Source organism: Barbatula barbatula (genome assembly GCF_947034865.1).
Source record: "Barbatula barbatula genome assembly, chromosome: 15".
NCBI classification, from domain to species: Eukaryota; Metazoa; Chordata; class Actinopteri; order Cypriniformes; family Nemacheilidae; genus Barbatula; species Barbatula barbatula.
In genome coordinates, this window is record NC_136778.1 from 4,453,950 (window position 1) to 4,473,720 (window position 19,771).

A 19,771-nucleotide genomic window follows, 5' to 3' on the forward strand; every position below is an offset into this window, starting at 1 on the left:
AATTGGGAAGAATGCTTGTGACCAAACAATTATTTGCAACCATTGACTACCATAGTAGGAAAAATTGCTTTGTAAATGTGTTTGTTCTGTTGAACACACAAGAAGATATTTTGAAGAATCTAGGAAAGCAAGCAGCTCTTTTGCACGTTTGACTACCATTATAATTTTTCCTACTATGGTAGTCAACGGTTGTTTCATTATGAGACCAGCCAGTGCAAACTGATTTATTTTCTTGCCTTCAAAATTTACAAAAACAGATTTGTGACATAAAGTGAGAGTCTTTACGGTCTACTGCTTCTAAATAGTTATGTTATAAAATGGGCATGAAGAGGGCTCAGATGTGTTTTTTTCAGGCAAATGGATCATTTTTAGTTGGCATGTTGTTCGCTTGAATGCATGTTCATGTAGCAGTGAACTTTTCACACCACAGTTTTTATCCAGGAGATCAGGCCAAATTGGCTGTATGATAGTGTTTTTTCTTTAAGGTTGACCCCTCCTAAATCAAAATTGTTTAGCAAAACATATTTTCTTGCTTGTCAGACACAGTGTTGCCAGATCTTGATATAGTAAACATGCAACCTCATCTGATTTAACAATCCCAAACTAAGCTATTTTCTTCTCTGAAATACTAAATTAAGTTGTGGTTGGGGTGTCTTTGGGAAAACATTGCTTCTTTTTTTATTCTGGCCAACACATTACCTAAAGCCAAGCTGCATCTTGTAAATGTTTTGAATCATTTTATCCTTATTCAGCAATAACATTTTTTTTTTAATGTACAACTGACATTGTAAATAAAAGCACATGCTAGTGCACACACACACACACCTGTAAAATATTATCGCATCTAAAAAAACACTTTTAAGACATGCAACACATGTTTGCCGTCAGAAGCTTTTAGTTGAACTAGAAGCTTTTAACTGACCTACAGTAAGTGCTGCATCTCCCATTGTGTTTCTGTTATTAGACACTCGCAGGCTCACACGCTCCCTCTACTGGCCATTCTGGCACTGCATACGTATCTGTTTCCCTCCTCTCACTCATGCGCTCCATCCTCCATTGTCTGCTCTCTCTCTCTCTCCACCCACTCCACCCCTGCTGAGCCATCTGCGCTTCAGCAGGCTCTGTCTCCATGGCAACAGGGGAGGCCGCGCTGCCTCCTATTGGCCCGCTGCCCAAACAGAGAGGCTGGCGGGGTCGAAGGTCATGTGTAGAGTGCCGCCTCACTGGTGTTCTAATCAGCTGTTGACCTCGAGCCACAATGAAATGAGTGTCAGAAGGCAAGGGGTTAATAAAGCCTGCACTGACTGGCAGCTGGGTCCATTATGAGTGAGGGACAGGAGAGGTGCGGTGGGGAGGGCGGTTCAGGAGGGGAGCTTTGGGAAGTGGGGGGACGGTGCCATATCGGTTGGGATGGTGGGGGAGATGGGTACACATCTTGGGCTGGGGCCGTCTGTGTTGCGTAAGGGAAGATGTGATGTCGCCATAAATCTTGTCTGTGAGGGTGATATGAAAACTGTGAGTGGGATTGTGGTGCCTGTTCTTTGGGGGGGGGGGGGGGGACTGACTGACTGCAATGGCCCAGCGGCACTGGTTTTGCTTATCGCTCGCTAATATAAAAAAACATCCAACTTAAAAAACCAAAAACAACCAATGCCAATATAAGTACATAAACATTTGGAGCTGAATTTGGTTTGAGATTGGATTTTGTGTTTTCATGGATCTAGAAACTAAATCTCTTTAAATTTCTTTCTAGAAACACGGGTTGATATGTAAAACCCTCAGATTTATTGAAGTGTTTTATGAAAAAGTAAAGTCCTGTACTTAGATTCTTCCTAAAATGTAAAATATAAAAAAAAAAAAACATGGACAAACTTATGGGTCCTTGAGGCAGATGTATTCCCCTGGAGGAAAGAGACTCTCTTGCTAAATGTCAAATCTCTAGCTCAAACGGGGATAGCGAAGCTAACGTTTTGAATATTGCAAATGTAACCGCTAGTTGCTTGGCAACCATACATCCCACCCCGCTGTAATTGCACAAAATGCAATTAGCCGCAGACCCTTTATGCATGCAAAGTTTGGTGAGTTTCCACTATAGGAATACAAAGTTATACTGAGATGTTTAAGCTGAAGAGGAACCAGAGCTGAACACAAATGAGCCGTAGTGTTTCTGCTCATCAGATACCGGAGTCTTGTGTTATAGTCAAAGGTCTTACACAAACTGTTCTGTATTGTTTTAGGTAACATCAGCACATGATCGCAAATGTAACCTACTGTTTTATCTTAATTCAGATTGCAGCTTTAGATGTAATACAATGTGTATACAACTTTTTTTTCCACACACCGGCCATGTTTGTATCTCCTCGTTGCTCCGCCTCTCTGAAACGCGCTGATATTTTACAAAATTCATCGCTCTGAAAAGCCCGGCGACGGTACAATGAGATTTACAAGACATTTAGTCAAATCGTGTTACGAACTGACGTAGATTTGCCGGGGTTTGGTTACACGAGGCGTTTCGGGCAGGTCTGTGTGATCATTCGCTTCTAGATAAAATACATCTTTTGTTCCGATACTTAAATTGTTGCAATTTTACGTGTCTAATGGGCAACTTATAACACACCAAAGACAAAGAAAAACAGGTATTTCCATCGAAACACCCCTTTAATATTCCACAATAGGATACAAAATGTGTGTGAAACATTAGATGTATACCTATTTATAATGGTATTTATTTCATCTTGTCTTTCTGAGGAATATACATTGAAATTACCACATTATCTCTTAGTAATGTTTAAACCTCCTTTCATTTTGTTAATGGTTTGTTTCTGCCTAGCATCATATTGCACACATTTGTGACTGCAAAAGTCAGAAATTTGTCTGCTAGAGGCAACCACAAGGGGGCCCTGTGACCTGTTCACAGGGGGTATCTCCCCATTTGCCATACTCTCTCTATGCGATCATGTCCTCTCTCTCTCTCTCTCTCTCTCTATCTCTCTCTCTCTCTCTCTCTCTCTCTCTCTCTCTCTCTCCTCACGTCTCAAGAACTTCGTGTGGCATGTTCTCATCTATTAGCATCTCAATTAAGGGCTAACAAAAGACAGGTTTTTCCCTCCGAGGCATCTACATGTGTGGTTTGCCTAGTCTCCGTGTGCCCTGAGCAAAATCCAGGTGATTGACTGCACTCCACCAATTACACATCCCCATCAATGTCTGCAAGAAACCACAATGGCCTTAATTAGCTACTGCAGACACTCTTCATCACACACTAGCACAGGCGCACTGTAGTCACCAGTCTGCATGGATAATGTGGTCAGTAATTTGAGGTAGGACATCAGATCACACATTTGTGGGCATTTTCTACTTAGAAGATATTCAACGACAGCATATTGACTCTGATTTCTGAATAATCATATTTCACTAAACTATTCCTATCACCGTTGCCTCACCCTCATGCCAACCCAAATTTATGACTTTGTTTCTTCAGTTGAATACAAACATTACACAACAAATATGGTGACACATTGATGTTGAATAATTTATTATATATTTGATCTATTTAAACACAATTTGTTCACAAGACACGTATTAAGTAATGAGGTTCGACTTTATAAAGGTATCGGCATATTAACAAACTTAGAGCATCTGTAATTTTGCCATGGTAACGCAACATTTCACTCGCTAAATAAACTCATATTATGAATCAAATTATTTTACAAATGAATTGTTTCACCTCAGAAGAATTCAAGAATATTGAATTGCTTTCTTGATGCATGTTATGTGCTTTGTGGATTATGTTGGCTCCTATATAAGAAGATCATAAAAAATTATACTTTAGGATATAAAATAGGATATTTGATTATTACTATAAGTATATTTAATGATTATTATATATAAAATATATATTTTCAAATCAAAATATTGTTTTTTATCCGTTTTTAAAATCTGGCATAACAGTTTTCATATGTCCCATTCTCATTGTTAATATATCTTTTATTAAATAAAAACACCTTTTTTACTTTCCTCAATATTTGATGTTTATATAATGTAAAGAAGGGCACATTAGTTTAAGTCTATATGGTGTATTTTTAGTTGTTTATGTTTTGCGAATAACAAACACATAACGCCATCTTTTTAGAGTTACTGTGTACGCAACTGTGCTCTAGAATTTGACCCAGTTTGCCAAGTTGATGACGTCACTGTATTTTGCCTTCAAGGGGTCGATGCCAATGATACTGTTGTTATTGATAACTACTAGAACAGACCGGGAGTGAAACCAGAGTACACTTCATCAGGCCGATAAGAATAAACCCAACACGGAAGGCAAGCAGAAGTGATGGGATGAGCGTTTTTTTTCTAGGTCTTTCCATCTGCGCGAGGTGTCAAATATACCTGAGTGCCACTAGTCTCATTATAGAGCGCGTGTGCGTACGTGTGACTGCAGGCCATGCGTGGGCTAATTAGCTTTTCCCCCGGCCGCTCCACTAACGCTCCCCTTATTTCCTGACCAGCTTGCCAGGCCGGCACCCCCTCTTCCCCTCCCCCACGTGTGGCTGTTCTAAATGGAGACTCAATGCATGCTGCTCCCCGACATCCTAATGTACCCGACCAGTTGGTTTAACAAACACAGCGCTGCCAACCATCTGCCGGCCAAATCTGTCTTCAAATTGCTTTAGTAACAAACTGAACTTTCTTTGCTCAGTGGAGCTCTCGCTTCTCCTTCTCTCGTTCGTCCTCAACACTGCCCTTTCTTTTGCTCCCCTAACCGTTCTCATCAGAAGACATCTCGTCTGGTCTCATCACATCTCTTGCTTCTCCCTTTTGTCTTGTGTGTTCTGTCTTCCCTTTCTTTGTCATTTGTTCTCTTCTCGTTTTCTCACGTCTGAATTTCTACTCTTTTATTTTTATCAACGGTTCTCATTTTTTCTTTTATTTCATTCTCATTTCTGCTCCTTGTCTCATCTGGTTCTCTTCCTTTCTTCTCATCTCATCTGTTTTCATTTCTACTCTTTTTGTCTCACCTCTTCTCTTCTTTTTCTTCTCACCTCATCTGTTCTCTCCTTCTTTTGCTTGTCTTATCTGTTCTCTTGTTTTTTCTGTTTCCCTTGTTCACTCTTAAAATGAAGGTGCTTAAACGGTTCTTCACAGCGATGGCATATAGAAGAACCATTAAGGCAACCATCTTTTTCTTACTTTTTCATAATCTTAAGAACCTTTTTCACTACAAAGAATCTTTTGTGAAACAGAACGGCTCTTTAGATGTTAAAGTTTCTTTATGGAACCAAAATGTTCTTCTATGACATCAAAGAACCTTTTGAAGCACCTTTATTTTTTAAGGGTTTTCTCTTCCTTTCATCTCATCTGTTGAGATTTCTACACATCGGAGGTCATCAGAAATATTCTAGATTTTTGTTTAAAAATGAAATATTTTTACTCCCCCTTTCTCATCTGTTCTCATTTCTACTCATCTCAGATCATCCAATATATTTTAATTTACTTTGGTTTCTTCTGTTATCTTTTCTACCCTTGTCTCGTGTTCATTATTTCTTTGTCATCTTCTCTTCTTTTTTCTTCTTATCATATCTGTTTTCTACTCATTCCTAGTTGTGTCATCTCTTCTCAAATCTACTCTTTTATTCCTCATCTATTCTCAATTCTACTCTTGTTGTTTCATCTGATCTGTCTTTTTGATTCTGATTGTCTTATCTGTTCTCATTGTTTCCCGTCTCACTTTATTTTTCAATTTACTTTCTTGGTAAATACAGTAATGCCAGAGCATCCTACACATTCATGTGCACAAAACAGAACCGAACTAGCAAACTCTCAGTTCTCAGTAGTTCACAGCTCATAGTTTGACACGTTGCTTCTCATAAAAAAGTCTCCTTACGGCTCTGTCATCTGATACATAATTAAATATTCTCCCACAGACCAAAAGCTAATCAACCACATTTATGTCCAAATTCATCAATGATAGATCTACTGTTTCCAGATCAGATGGTATGTGGTCTTCACACTGCAGACAATCCAGGTTTCATTTTCCCTGATGATATCCACATGAGACCCCAACAAATGCTATAGAACAGATTTTTGGCATCGGCGTGCAGATAGCCCTAAACATCATTATGGACAGAAACAAAGAGCTGCCAGAACTTGAATGATGCCACCTTCCTCAGCAGCCATGCCAACATCAGTGCCAATTGACACGTTCTCAAAGACACAGACCCTGCTCTCAAGGGCAAACACAGCACACACACACACACACACACACAATAACCATCTTTTTTGACACACGTTTCTATACCTTCAAGGGATGGTTATCCCAATGAAAAGGAAAAATTCTTTGATCATTTTCAGTTTTGGAGGAACTATTCCTTTAAACCAAGAGGTCCACAATGAGGGTTTTGTGTATTTGTGCATGCCACTGCTAAAAGAATTATACTCTGCCTTTAATATTCCTCTCATTAATTCAATGCCAGCATGCCTAGTACCTAGTGTATTTTTCTTTCAGTCCTCTACTTTTGCAGTTACCCCTACAGCCTTTGCTTCACCAAAAAATTAGGCTCCTTATCACTGCCTCTCACATTTTTCCTTTTGCTTACCGAGGACATGCAGGTATTTGCATACCAAATGACTGCAAATTAATTAGTCACAATTTTATGCATTTAGCAGCATGCAAACAAAACACAGGAACTTGTCACTAAACAGCTCAGCGCCGTATGATCCAGAATCACACCGTTGGCGTTGTATTCATGACATTTGGAAGAATTAAGAGATATTTTAGCATCCAGAGGGCAAGGCCTCCTATGTCATGGGTTTCATAACCAAGTCCTAAAGATTACGACTGTCAATCATCAAAAAGTTCCACTTATTATACATTATGTTGGATACTTAACCAGATTAATCCTAAAATTATTGAGAAATAGCCTACTTTATAACAGTTTTTTAAGAAAAAAGATATCGTGAAACATATAATTTATGACATTTATTGTTATTGCAAAGCTATGACATTTTATTTTTTTGTGCATTTATTGCTTTACGACATTCTCAATTATTTTTCTAATTTTTCCTAATATATGTTAAAATTTATAAAAAATATTTCAAATGTTTTATTAAAAGCTTTTAAGTACAATTTTAATATTTTATTATGCCACAATATATTGTGATACAAATAATTGGCGATAGGTATTGAAAAGCTATATAAAATAAACATTTTGGGGAAAATATATTGGATTAAATGTTCTTTGGATTAAAAAGATTTTGCTTTCTTTATTTTTATTATATCATTATTTTATTTATTTATTTGTTAAAATTACATTCTTTTAAATCTATTTATTAAAATGTTTTAGTACAAATATTTACGTTTTTATTTATCATATTTTTACATACAAATGGTATGTCATTTCTATAGCAAGTTGTATGCACAAAACAATCTGTTATTTTAATTTTAACCCTAAAACCCCAAAATGTTATTGCATTGAATCGTGAGCTTAGTGTTATATCCCTACAAAACAAATATTACAAAGTCACAATATGGTTTATTTAATTTTCACATAATTTAAAGGAATACCTCTGTATATATGTCTGTCATCATTTACTCACCCTGGTGGCATTTTTTCATTTTCTTTCTTCTGCAAAACACAAAATAAGCAATACAGGTTTGGAATGAAAAGTGTACATGTATATTTACAAGGTGAGTTTAATTTTGAAGGTGAATTGTCCCTTTAACCTACGGCTGTCACTGGTTCACAGTAATACATTTTCCATTTAACTTTGTCAGTACGAATATTTGTGCAGATTTCTGAGACGTCGATGTTAAATCATTTGGACAGCAGCCTGAATGTGATTTCTCTCAGTCAAACAAACCTGTGTGTCACATGTGGTCAGCGTTGACATCATCCATCAAGGAGTCAAGCTAAAGGTCTTTGTATAACTTCATCCTTTGAACTACACAAGCTGCGCATAAGGTCATTCAAATCCGGCCCGCGCGTTTGTCTGGAGATGAAGCTCAGATCGTGTTTGTCTAGCCTCTTTGTTTTGGAGGACTCCGAGTCCCTGTAGTCTAGCATCACTCATAGGTGGGGTGAACTGAGGAGTCCCCGGAGGCAGAGTGACCCCTGACCGTGGGTGGTGTGTGGCATAATGAAGATCTGATTGAATAAGTGAATGAATAAAAGATAGAAGTAAGGAGAGGACCTCATCTGCCCGCTATCTCTCGGAGCTGATGAGCAGCTTCTCTGTGTCCTCTGATTAAACTAGATACATCCTTACATTAACACAAAAGATCGGAAAACTGAACTTCTTTCCCTATTATTTTCTTGGATTTCATTTTTTAAGATGACTTTGAGATACCTGTGATTAGTTTTGTTTATGATTCATAAATGAGGGTCATAGAAATGATTTTTTTCTCATTTAAACTAATTTGAATGGATATTCCGACATGCACGTTGAGCTCAAGGACAAAGAAAGAACATAACAGGGACAACAGAGCAGAGACCCTGAGTCTTTGGCATCGGCGTTCAGTCGTAGGCGAAAGTCAGGTTATAAACAAAAAGATAATGAGAATAAACCTGACTGTATCACTTATAGTGATTCATTCAGCCTCCCAGAAGTTAAATCAAAGATCTGGACATTCCTTGTGCTCTTATAGAAAATAAATGGTCATCGAAGAATAAAATAATTACGTCCCACAAGCTCATTTTGAATTTCGTTCTTCACACCAAAGCCACACAGCACTCAGAAATAGGTAAACAATTGCACAAATAAACCCTTTGGCACTATATATACACTACATTCAATTAAGATTAGTGGGTCCCAATTCATAATAAATTAGAAATATTGTGCCAGATGGTGTTCTGTCTCTGGCAGACGTATTTGTAAATGATGTTTGGCCTAATATTGTTTTAAAGCTTGTATTACAAAAACACGCCAGCTGTAGGATGCTTAAGATTATGATGTTAAAGTTACATATCAATGAGTTTTTAAAAGAATGCATTTAACTAGGCACATACAAACAACATGGGAAACCAACAACAGTGACGTTCTTGAATTTATTTTTATATTTTAATATCATTTGTTTATTGCTGAATGGTTGTGAATCATTTTGATTGGTAATAACCTGATGACTTAATCATGGTGATGACTGTTGAGTGATTGGACACCAATCAACCCGATCTGAGCCAATCAGATTGATCTGGTGATTATTGCCAGCGCTGCCTTATAGATTACAAAGTCTGTGTTATAAATTTGCTCTGGTTGGAAAGAAATTCCATGCCTGTTTGTTGGTCAATTGGACTGTTCATTGCATTATGTATGTTGCATAAGCGGAAGTGGGATGAAATATTATAAGATCATTCCCTTTCTAAATACACAAATGGATTTACTTTTAGTGTGTGATACAAACATGTACAAGCAATTTGGGAGACTGTTTCAGCAGCAGCAGCAGCAACAACAATATGTATGTGGCCCAAATGTAACTTCTGGTAGACATCTGCAATCAATAACTGTTGGGTAGTTTTAATGTAATTTAATTCAAGTTATGTACAAACAGTATTAATATAAATAAATATTGATATAAAGATATATTGTTATATTATGACCAAACACCGAACGGAAGTTAACTTCGGGGCCAGGCGTGTTCTCTGAATCATACGCAGGCCTTTCATATGCCACATACACCATTCACTCACAGACTGACATGTCCTCTATAAACATGTTCACACAGGGATTACGTTTTATGATACTTTGGATGAATAGACTGTCCGTTTGAAATGCGTGGATGCTAGACTTTATAACAAGGTGGAGAGACATTTTTATCCTCTTTATAGGTGCATGTGTTTCAGAGGGAGTTGGGATGAGCCATACCTCGCAGAGGGCATCAGAATTCTTGGCTTTATTTCGTTTTGCACATGCCAGTTTGGCCAGCTGCCGGTTGGCACTTTCCCTGCTGAGAGCTGCGTTTGATGGTAGAAACCTGGAGTTTTTGTGCTGTGTTTTAATCTGCCGGCGTAAAGGCATTACTTGGTTGTGTTTAATCCGTTATATTTATACTGCAATGATTTGCAGATCTAATTAAATTGTATGAATTTATATAATTTTTAACATTATATGTGGCACTTTTTTTATAGGCCTAATGCTTTTTAACAAATAACGCTTCTTGACAGCAAGCTTTACTTGAAAGGTGAATAGTTCTGAATAGTAATTAATATCATATTGCGTTTCTGTCAATCCTGCATAAAAATACACACTGAACCTTTCATAACATATTATTAAATACCAAGTGTCCAGAAAAGGCTAGCATGACTGGTCACCAGCATATGTTGTGTTTTGGATGCTGCAGTGCTGTTTTGCCCACAAGGCTTTTTGACCAACTTTGCCAGAAAGACCATGCTGGTTGATCGCTCATGAAGTTTAACCGGTGACTAGCATGACACCAAACCAGCACTCACTACTCCGGCATAATGAGAAAGGACCAGCATGTTGTCATTCCAGCAGGTCTTTATTTTAAAATCCAAGAATTTTCTGCACAGGATGAAGTTTGTCATCTGGTGAAAGCAGTTACATTTTTCACATTCCTACCGGTTAAACCTGTATTAATTTGTCTTATACTGGCAGAGCTCTCTGTGGACCCTCAGGGCATCTGATGGATGGTTATGCAGGTTTTGCCGGAACTTTACAAAAAAGCCAGCGATAGAGAGAAAGAGAGATGATGTGTTTGTACCTAGCTCCTGTCTCCTGCAGCTGCTCCTAACAGGTGCATAACTGCCTCTTGCCAGATGGTCAGCAAAATGTGGTATTTGGCAGGTTCCTTCATAGAATCACCCTGCTTGAAAATCACATTTCCAAACACAGAAACTCGGAGATGGAGGGAGAGAGGTGAAAGAGGGTAAGATTTGTCACAACCTTTCAGAACGAATTGCTTAACTTTGGGAAGAAATGCTGCTTTTTAGGACAAAATCTTGAACCAAAGTGTCAACTGAGAGAGCTACTGCAAGAATGTTATATCGGATTAAACTAGCAAAAATATAGCTGCATTCAAGAAGCCATTTCTCACCACTTTTATAGTAGTATGATTAAAATGGTGTCATTTATTCATCCTATTTGGAAACCTATATGACTCTCTCTTCTGTGGAACGCAAAGGAAGATATTTTGTCTCCGTGGTTTTGTATCCATACAAAAGACAAATGTCCAAATATCTTCTTTTAGCGATTCTTCACTAAAGCCACAGTCCCCAGCGCTGTCCCCATCTAAGCTCACCGAGAGAGAAAAAAACATTGGATCGATATAGCAGGCTGTGAATACTGCGGGGATCATCAGGAGGGTGTGGCCTCGGACAAGCGCTAGGAGTGCCTCATCCTTCCCATAATCCTAATGGACTAGTTTGCACATCTGGAATGAGAGTGAACATCTGCCCACCCCTCTCCATTTAGACATTCCCATTTCTCTTTCTCTCTTTCATCTCTAAATGAACGCTTTACTGCCTCACAAAGCGTCCAGCACAGTTCTGGCACTGAACAGCGGACAGCTGAGATTGTTAAACATCACAGCTCTGATGGCTGCGCTGTATTTATGAAATTGTGTGTTTTGCCGTTCATTTAACAAGAATGTGTCATGAAAATATGACTTTGCTCTCGAAAGCTGAACAACTTTTTGAAGACAATTTTTGTCTGTTGCTCTGTGGTGCTTGTTTGCGTATCAGAAATCCTCAACATTGTTTATTAAACTTTTTATTTTTTGTCCGAAGTGTCATTTAACTGGCATTTCTTATTTTTTAATGTTGGAGTTGATCTGATATAAACTGTAATCGAATCCTTTTACAATCCAGGATATTTGTTACAACAACAATATAGCCGTTTCAGCCGGTTAAATCAGATTTCACTGCTTATTCAGCATAAGTGCTCTTCTCTTGACAGGTGCTGACTGAAGAGGGTTTTGGAGCCATCACAACAGAAATAGCAATGGTCAAGGAATTCTACTATGCAGAAGACTATCACCAGCAGTACCTTAGCAAGAATCCCAATGGCTACTGTGGACTGGGCGGCACTGGGGTCACCTGTCCAATAGGATTGAACAGTAAAAATTAACACGATCCTGTAATTGAATACATTTCTTTCATTTGCCTTAACTAAAACAATCTCTACTGCAATACCCGGGCCTTAAGGTCATTCCTAGATTTTAATAAAATCGAAATCTACTGATTTCTGTTATTGGATATTGATTATAGTATCTTATGGAAATGACGTTTTTTCACGCATATCAGAATAGTTTTCAGTGCTACTGTCAGCATAGATGAAATTAGGTCTTAAAATGTGGACCATTCTGTTTATAACAGACAGGATGTGTATGTGTGTGTGTTTTAGATCCATCTGTCTGTTCCATGCGCTTACATGTCTATTTGTCCCTCCATCTGTCCGCTACCTATGTGTTTTCCTCCGTCCCATCAGCACAAACAAGCGCTCTCATCCCTTTCTAAATGAGTCGTGACGTATTTCATCTCCTTAATTTAAAGATTGACTGAAGTCCCGCACAGACAAACAGACGCTTTTACACTCGCGCACTGTGTATGTTGTGCATCGATCAGAGAGCTTTAGCTCGGCTTCATTCTCATATAAATACCTTCAGGAAAGAAACTAATAAATAACCAGATTGAGTATTGAAGCATAAAGCCAGTAATACATAAATAATTGAAAATAGAGAGACAATATGGTCTCATAACAATATGGTAACACTCATAACTTGGTTTTCATGGCACAAATGGGAAAGCAATTGGTATTTGTCGGGTGATCCTGGGACTGGGGGCATGTGTGGTTTTGGCTAATCCTCTGAGCAGGTGGCTACCACTCCATGTACCTGTTCCTCTGCCCAACTGAGAGGACTCCCTGGGTACAGCTGGCGATAGCGCTCAGGAACCTGGCCTGGCGAACTGCTATCAGCAATGCTGTAAAATAAGAACGCTCGGTGACGCAGGTACTTTGGCCTTCTAACCTGGAACTAGAACACACGCATCATGTTCACTTTGACTAGGGAAATGGTTCTGGTCATATGCTTAAATTTTGAAAGCTAAAACTTAATTCAAAGGGATAACCAATCGCCTACATAATAGGTTACAATAGGAAGATGCTTTTATTGTCTTAATGCTATAACATAAATGTAGTGAAATGTAATGTAGATTTAGTTTCAAAAATTTTAATGATCATTAAATGTATTTAACACGTTTAACATCTTTTACTGTGCACTGCCATCTTCTGGTGGAATAGTAAAATTGCATTTTTTTGTCTAAATAAAACGGCTTAAATCGCATGGAATTGGAAAGATTTATAATTGATTTATTCATTTATATTAAACTGACGTCTAACATTAGAGAGAGAGAGAGAGAGAGAGAGAGGGAAATTAGCTCGAAATGCTTGATAATGTAATATATTGGTGAGTCTAGGTAAAAGCCCATTCGACCATTCATTTTGGTTTGAGGTAAATGTGTCTATGAGGACACAGTAAAGTGTAGATATGTATTATTGTTTGCATTTTAATATTACAAGGAAACAAAAAAATACAATGCCTTTTGTAATCTTCTGCTGGTCACCAAAAAGGGTGTAGTGTTAATGGCTTCCACAAGAGGGCACTATGTACGATGAGTGATATCGCCTTAAGTCTAAAATACACGACCTTTGCTCAGATTTTCAGTCTGGACTTGTTTCAGAAAGTCTTTGCCAGTCTGCAGATTTGATCAGTTAGTGCGTTTCTATCTGAAACTTTCTAAAAGTCTGCAAGTGTATGTCTATTCGGATTTCAGTGTAGGCTATTCCAGCCATTGCCTTTAAATCTTTATATTATTTGCCGAGCAGGATGGCTGTCCACAAAAAACGCTTATCATTGCACATGACCTTGACGCAAATAAAAATCTAGTATTATCAAAAAGGGACTGGTCACAATCGAGTCTCAAAAACGGGCCTTACCTTTTTACCTTAAAGATATCGGTCTAAAATGTCATGCATAAATTCGCGTCTCTTTTAACGAGGGAGTCATACATACGATTCTGTAAAAACAACTGAAGCATCTGTCATCAATGGCTGAGATGCAGCGCGAGAACACTTGACTGACAGGCCTTACGTCAGCCTCGCCCTAGAAACCGCACGACTTGTGCGAAGAATAATAAAAAGATACTTTTGTGAGCTATTTTTTCCAAATAACAATACTTAAAATGTTTTTTTTGTGATGCGAAGTCGTTTTTTCCCACTTATTTTTTTCCCTTTTATTCCCCCTTTTTCTTTAAATTGATATAATAATTATTATTATTAATGTGAATAATTAATTAATTAATTCAACCCATCCCCCCACTTGTTCCTTTCGTTTTCTTTTATTTATTTATTTACACCACCCTTTAAAAGTTTAGGGTCACGTATAAACCTTTATAAAGAGTTTGCACAGGCCTTATGGCCGTTTTGTAGACAAAACTATAATTTGCAAACATATTAAAACAATTAATTGCAAAGCTAACAGTTTTGTTCACACAAAATGCCACACCGTTGATTTAAAACCAAACTTTTTTAATACTAACAAAGAATCATCTCGACTACTTGTACATGGCTACCATGAATATTTGTACAAAAATGCAGTAAAAATATTATTGATTAATATATACAGATATGTCTTCATAGTGTCGGCAGGCAGGACGTACATGTATATGACAAGAACACCGGCGGTCTTGCACGAGTATGCACAATACAGATATTGTTTCCCAACATCAGTGACACAAACTCCAGATCAAAGACTTTAAGACAGTGGTTCTTAACCTTGTTGGAGGTACTGAACCCCACAAGTTTCATATGCGCATTCACCGAACCTTTCTTAATTGGAAAAATAAAATATGATTTTTTTCAAATTCAAAACATAGGTATATATTTTACTGGTGCACAAAATGAACGGTGCATCAACATCACTGTGTTTTAAAGAACAAAACCATTAAAAAAAATGTCCATCTCCATGCAGCTTAAGGAAGTGTTCTCTTAGTTTTGCCGGTGCTTGACTACAATTGCTCAATTTGGCATTGCAAATCATGCAGTTAGGACGCTGACTCGCATCACGTTCCGTTATACACGTGAATCCATATTGTACATATTCGTCCGACCAAATTCTTTTTTTGCTCGACATAGTTAGTATGAAAGGATTAAAATATTAAGAAATAAATCACACGACATACCATCACGACAGTCACAAGTCGACTACTGGGCGCACCAAATTCCCTGCAGCACAGATGTTACGTGATCACCTGCAGCCAATGATGGCCAATCGGGGTGTGTCATCACGAATCATATGAGTCGGGTGTGTGTCTTGACCTCCACCGAACCCCTGAGACTGACTCACTGAACCCCTAGGGTTCGATCGAACCCAGGTTAAGAACCACTGCTTTAAGAACAGAGATCGTTTCATGTCTTCAGGAGTACATGAAAAAAATACAATTACTGAATGATACGGTCATGTGAAAGTGCAATACAGAACAATACAAAAATCCAATACAATACAAACAATACAAAATCTTTAATCACAGGACAGTAAGGAAGGCTGGCAGCATGTGAGACTGCTGTAGTGTTTGTATATTGTGTGAATTGAGTATGGGGAAGAGCAGACTGACCAAGCAGGCAAAATGGATTGGGGCCAGGTGTATCATTTTTGTGATATTGCTCTCATTCTTTGTTCTAATCCAATATGCGTCCTTAGATTTTCTCTAACAGAGAACAGGTTATATGCATTGCTGACCCGAACAACTCTTTTTTTTTGTGGTCAGCGTTAAATCAAATAAGGCTTGAGGTCACCGAAGCACAATAAATCCCTGTGTCATTATACAGATTGTGATGTCATAGAGCGGTATATATACACTGTTCCCACAGCAAGAGTCATTGCTTCAAAGTGTGAAGACGTTGGGATATTTGAGAGTTGGGACGTCTTCTACATTCAGACTAAAGTAAAAATCCAACCCGATTGTTTTAAGAATATTAACAGGTTGTGCAAGTTGACACTTTACACACCCATAACACTGAACAACAGACATTTAAGCCTGATAACCTCTTTACATTTACAATATACTCATATACAACAATACATTAAACGTAGGGCATCATCAGGTATTACAGAAATGACATCACAGTGTTAATGTTTTGTCTGGGACTGGACTCATTTATAGCCTTGGAAGAAGTTGAAATGAATTCAACATTATATTGTAGCTGTATGTAGATGACAAAGTGTGAGGCATTCTGTGCCATGTTTTCTGACTACATGTGTGGTGTAGTGCATTTTGTGTCTCAAATCTATGGCAGTTTTTGAAGAGTTCTACGGCCACGTACATCGACTAGATAATCCGTACATAAAGTAGGTAAAAGTTGACAGCACCCTCCTAATATTTGCTTTCATGCTTTCCACCACTGTGTAATAGCACTTGGAAGATCTGTTTTACTAACTCCGTTGCATCGTGCATGTCTTGTTGCGTGATTGTAAATGAACTTGCGTGTGAATGAAGTCTCACAGTGCACGAGGAAACCTACGGATGGAACGACATGAAACAAGTAACCATGCATTTCACAACTTCATTAAATGACACCAGATTGTCGTAATCTAATCTGGAATAAATTATTTTGTCATTTTCAGTTTTTATAAGGAAATGGCCATTTGACCAAAAAAAAAACACATTGAAAAAGTCTGAAAAGAAGTAACTCGTTAAAACAATACAGTTTGCTATCAGAAGGTTACCAGAACATGCATTGGCATGATGGGAAAGATTCCTGTGGTCAACTGCGCTCATTGCTACGCATGATTTAACCATATGGAGAAAAAAAACTGGCATATATATTTCTAAGGGTTACTGTGCCACATGCAGCGCTGGTGTTTGGCCACATACGGTGGCTAGCATGCCCTTATGAAGAATGTACTATTAATGGCTTCATCGGGTACCAATAGTACATATTTGTGGTGCAAGAACAAAACCAAATGGCCAGCTATCAGCCAATAGGCATATCTGACACGTCGCGTGCCACAGCCCAGGAGCCAATCAAAATGTAGGTGGGGCAGGAATGGGTACATGCTGCCTCTAACTGGTGAGCGGATGGATGATATTACAACAGAGTAAGATTGAGAAACGGGTACAGAGCATTGACAACATAAAAAAATAGTGTGACACACACTGAAGATTGTACACTTGTGTGTGCTGAACGAGGAACACTGATCGGAGTCCCTCAGACCCTTGTCCTGAAGGGGGGTGGTAGAGGTCCTGTGAAGGGAATGGGGAGGGTACAGATCCTCCTGTGTAGGAACTGTAGAGTTCAGTGTGAGACGGGCAGGTCTGGACGTCGGGTCTGGATGATTTTTGGTTTAGGGTTGGTCTTTGGTTCCTCCTCTTCTTCTGCGTCACTGTCGCAGACGTGGACCACCACGCTGGGCGTAGACTCTGTGCCTGCATGAAGCTCAAACTTCTCACCTATGAGCAAAGAACGGAAGATTCTGTCAGCTTAAGAATATCAAAGGAGGGAACAACACAGTCTATATATGACCAAGAACATACAGTATTTGGGGGTGCTTGAAAAATAAACCACACATGTTTAAAAAAAATATGTTTTTTGTTGTCACACCATAGGACATGAACAAATGCTGAATATACAGTGGGTGCACCCAGATCATGTACAGAGTTTTTGAAAACAGTCACATTAGGAGAATGTGTAAAACATACCACAACCAAACATGAAAATTTGAATATTAAAATAAATAAAATCAAAACAAACCAGTAACAAAGTTGTTTGTTGACGCAAGATATTCAATCTGAGAAAAGATCATTTAAGAAAATATCTGCCAAATGGGGCAGTAATAAAATGTTTAGTTTCGTTTTGAGCATAAACACTTTTGTATTATTCTAGGTCATTTGCTTTTTAAGAAAATGTGTCTTGATTGAAACATTTTAGAATATTTGTACTGGAACATCCTCATTCTTCAGCCTTTGGACAACAAAACACCTTTACGGATGAAAGTAAGAGATTTTAAATGGAGAATTAAATGAAAACATTGCAGAACGATCAAGTAATTTCTGCCCTATTCTAAAAGCCACGTCTAGGGGGCGCTCCTTCCCATGACATTGCTGTGTGGAAAGTAATTGGTGGATATTTTAAGAAGTCATAATTGCTGTGGTAGCCAGAAAAAAACTGCAATGTTCCATGCAGTAGCTTTTTAAGCATTTGACATCACATAACCAACCCTGGATACTGAGAAACTACTACCCTTATGCAAAGAAGATATATTTTCCTATATATTAACTCTCAATATATGAAACAATTAATACGTAAATGAAAATATATAGAATAATATTTCTATTTTAATATATTGAAAAATATAAGCACTTGGTTTCAACATATGGAAATGTGTGATATAATACTGTACGTTGCATTGTATTTTCCAGTATATTCCCGTATCATTTTTGTGTCGTAAAGGTATCTCTGTTCACCTTGCCTTGGTTTCTATGATTTTACTTTTAAACTGGACCCTCACACACAATCCCTCACAATTCCACATCACTCACCAACCCTGGTACGCAAAAGACTGGAAAGAGTACAAAAATGTGCTGAACAGATATGCATGTGTGTGTTTGCAGGACAGCGTTAAAATCAAAGTTAACCACGATGCCTTTGGGGTGGCATAAATATGCAGTGCATTGTGGTTACCTGGCGTATTCAGCGCACTGTAATGGCCCTCTTATCTAATTCTCTTTCAAAGTCTCTGCCCGCAATTTTTCTCTCTCTCTGTATGTGTGTTCATTCATCTCTACCCTGTGCTTTCTCACATACACAAACAAAGACGCACAAAACGCTTCCTGACTGTTTTGCCCCAATTCCTCTTCCAGTTACACGTCTCATATTTTATTCATTCACAACACGCTCGTTCAAACAATCTCACTGCTACGTTCCTTCAAAAGTGTCTTGCCTCCACCGCTCTCTGTTCTGTAATCTCTCGAGAGCTCTCTCTGAATCTGCTGTGACGTCAATGCTGCATATTGACGTCAAGGGTCAGACAGCCAGGGAAGGAAAGTGAGCACGTAATCAAGCTCATTAAAGTAAAAAAGTGTGCATCGAAAGTAGACCTCCATAGCTACCATTCAAAACGAGGGGACTAAATTGTAAGCTTATTCATCCCTGAAAAACAAGAGGGGGATGCTAAATACCACCATGAAATGAGGCTTTATTACAACAGCAGTGATCTCATTGGCATGCAGAGCACAACTCCTCGGCTCGCGGCTGCAGTTCATGAGCGTCGCTCATCAAGAGGCATGTGTGTGCGAGACAAGCGTCTGAGAAGAACGTAGGGGGTGAACGAGTATGGCTGTGGAAAGGCCAGATGGATTTATAGTGGGTTTAGTGGGCCGGCACTAAGGAAGCGATGGGGGTATTTTTAGAACATTCCTTTAAAAAAAGGGGTAAAACGCCTCCCTTGGTCGTTTCAAAGCCCTCCTTTCCTAAAACGACTATTTCGGAATTCCATAGCGACCGTCCAAAAATAAGCTCGTCTTTTGATTAAAAAAAGCTTTTGTATAATGGGAACTGTACAGGCATGAGTGAAGGAGGATTCAGCTTGATATTGAGGCACAGCTGCAAGAGCAAGTGAGGGAAAAGTGCTCAAAAGCAATTGATGTGTATTTGGCTCTAGCACCATGACTAAAAATATACACAACTATTAAAATCTGGCTAATGCTGTACAGTACTTTGATCCATTGATAGCATCACTTTCAAACTCACACATTTGTTGTGATGG

The 19,771-nt window shown here is 38.4% G+C and overlaps 2 protein-coding genes across 3 annotated transcripts in view; one reads left to right on the top strand and one right to left on the bottom strand.

Annotated features, from left to right (window-relative positions):
- The window catches only part of msraa (methionine sulfoxide reductase Aa), a 58,372-nt gene extending 45,072 nt beyond the window's left edge, over nucleotides 1–13,300 (top strand). Inside the window, exon 6 of the mRNA XM_079474872.1 lies at nucleotides 11,905–13,300. Coding sequence (XP_079330998.1) covers nucleotides 11,905–12,075 — 171 coding nt within the window. The 3' untranslated portion in view covers nucleotides 12,076–13,300. The remainder of the gene's footprint in view (nucleotides 1–11,904) is intronic.
- Nucleotides 13,301–14,516: 1,216 nt separating this feature from the next.
- Nucleotides 14,517–19,771, bottom strand: part of rcan2 (regulator of calcineurin 2) — a 50,801-nt gene continuing 45,546 nt past the window's right edge. For both annotated transcript variants that reach the window (XM_079475273.1, XM_079475274.1), the window contains one exon: nucleotides 14,517–17,456. In XM_079475273.1, the coding sequence (XP_079331399.1) occupies nucleotides 17,302–17,456 (155 nt within the window). In that variant the 3' untranslated portion in view covers nucleotides 14,517–17,301. The remainder of the gene's footprint in view (nucleotides 17,457–19,771) is intronic.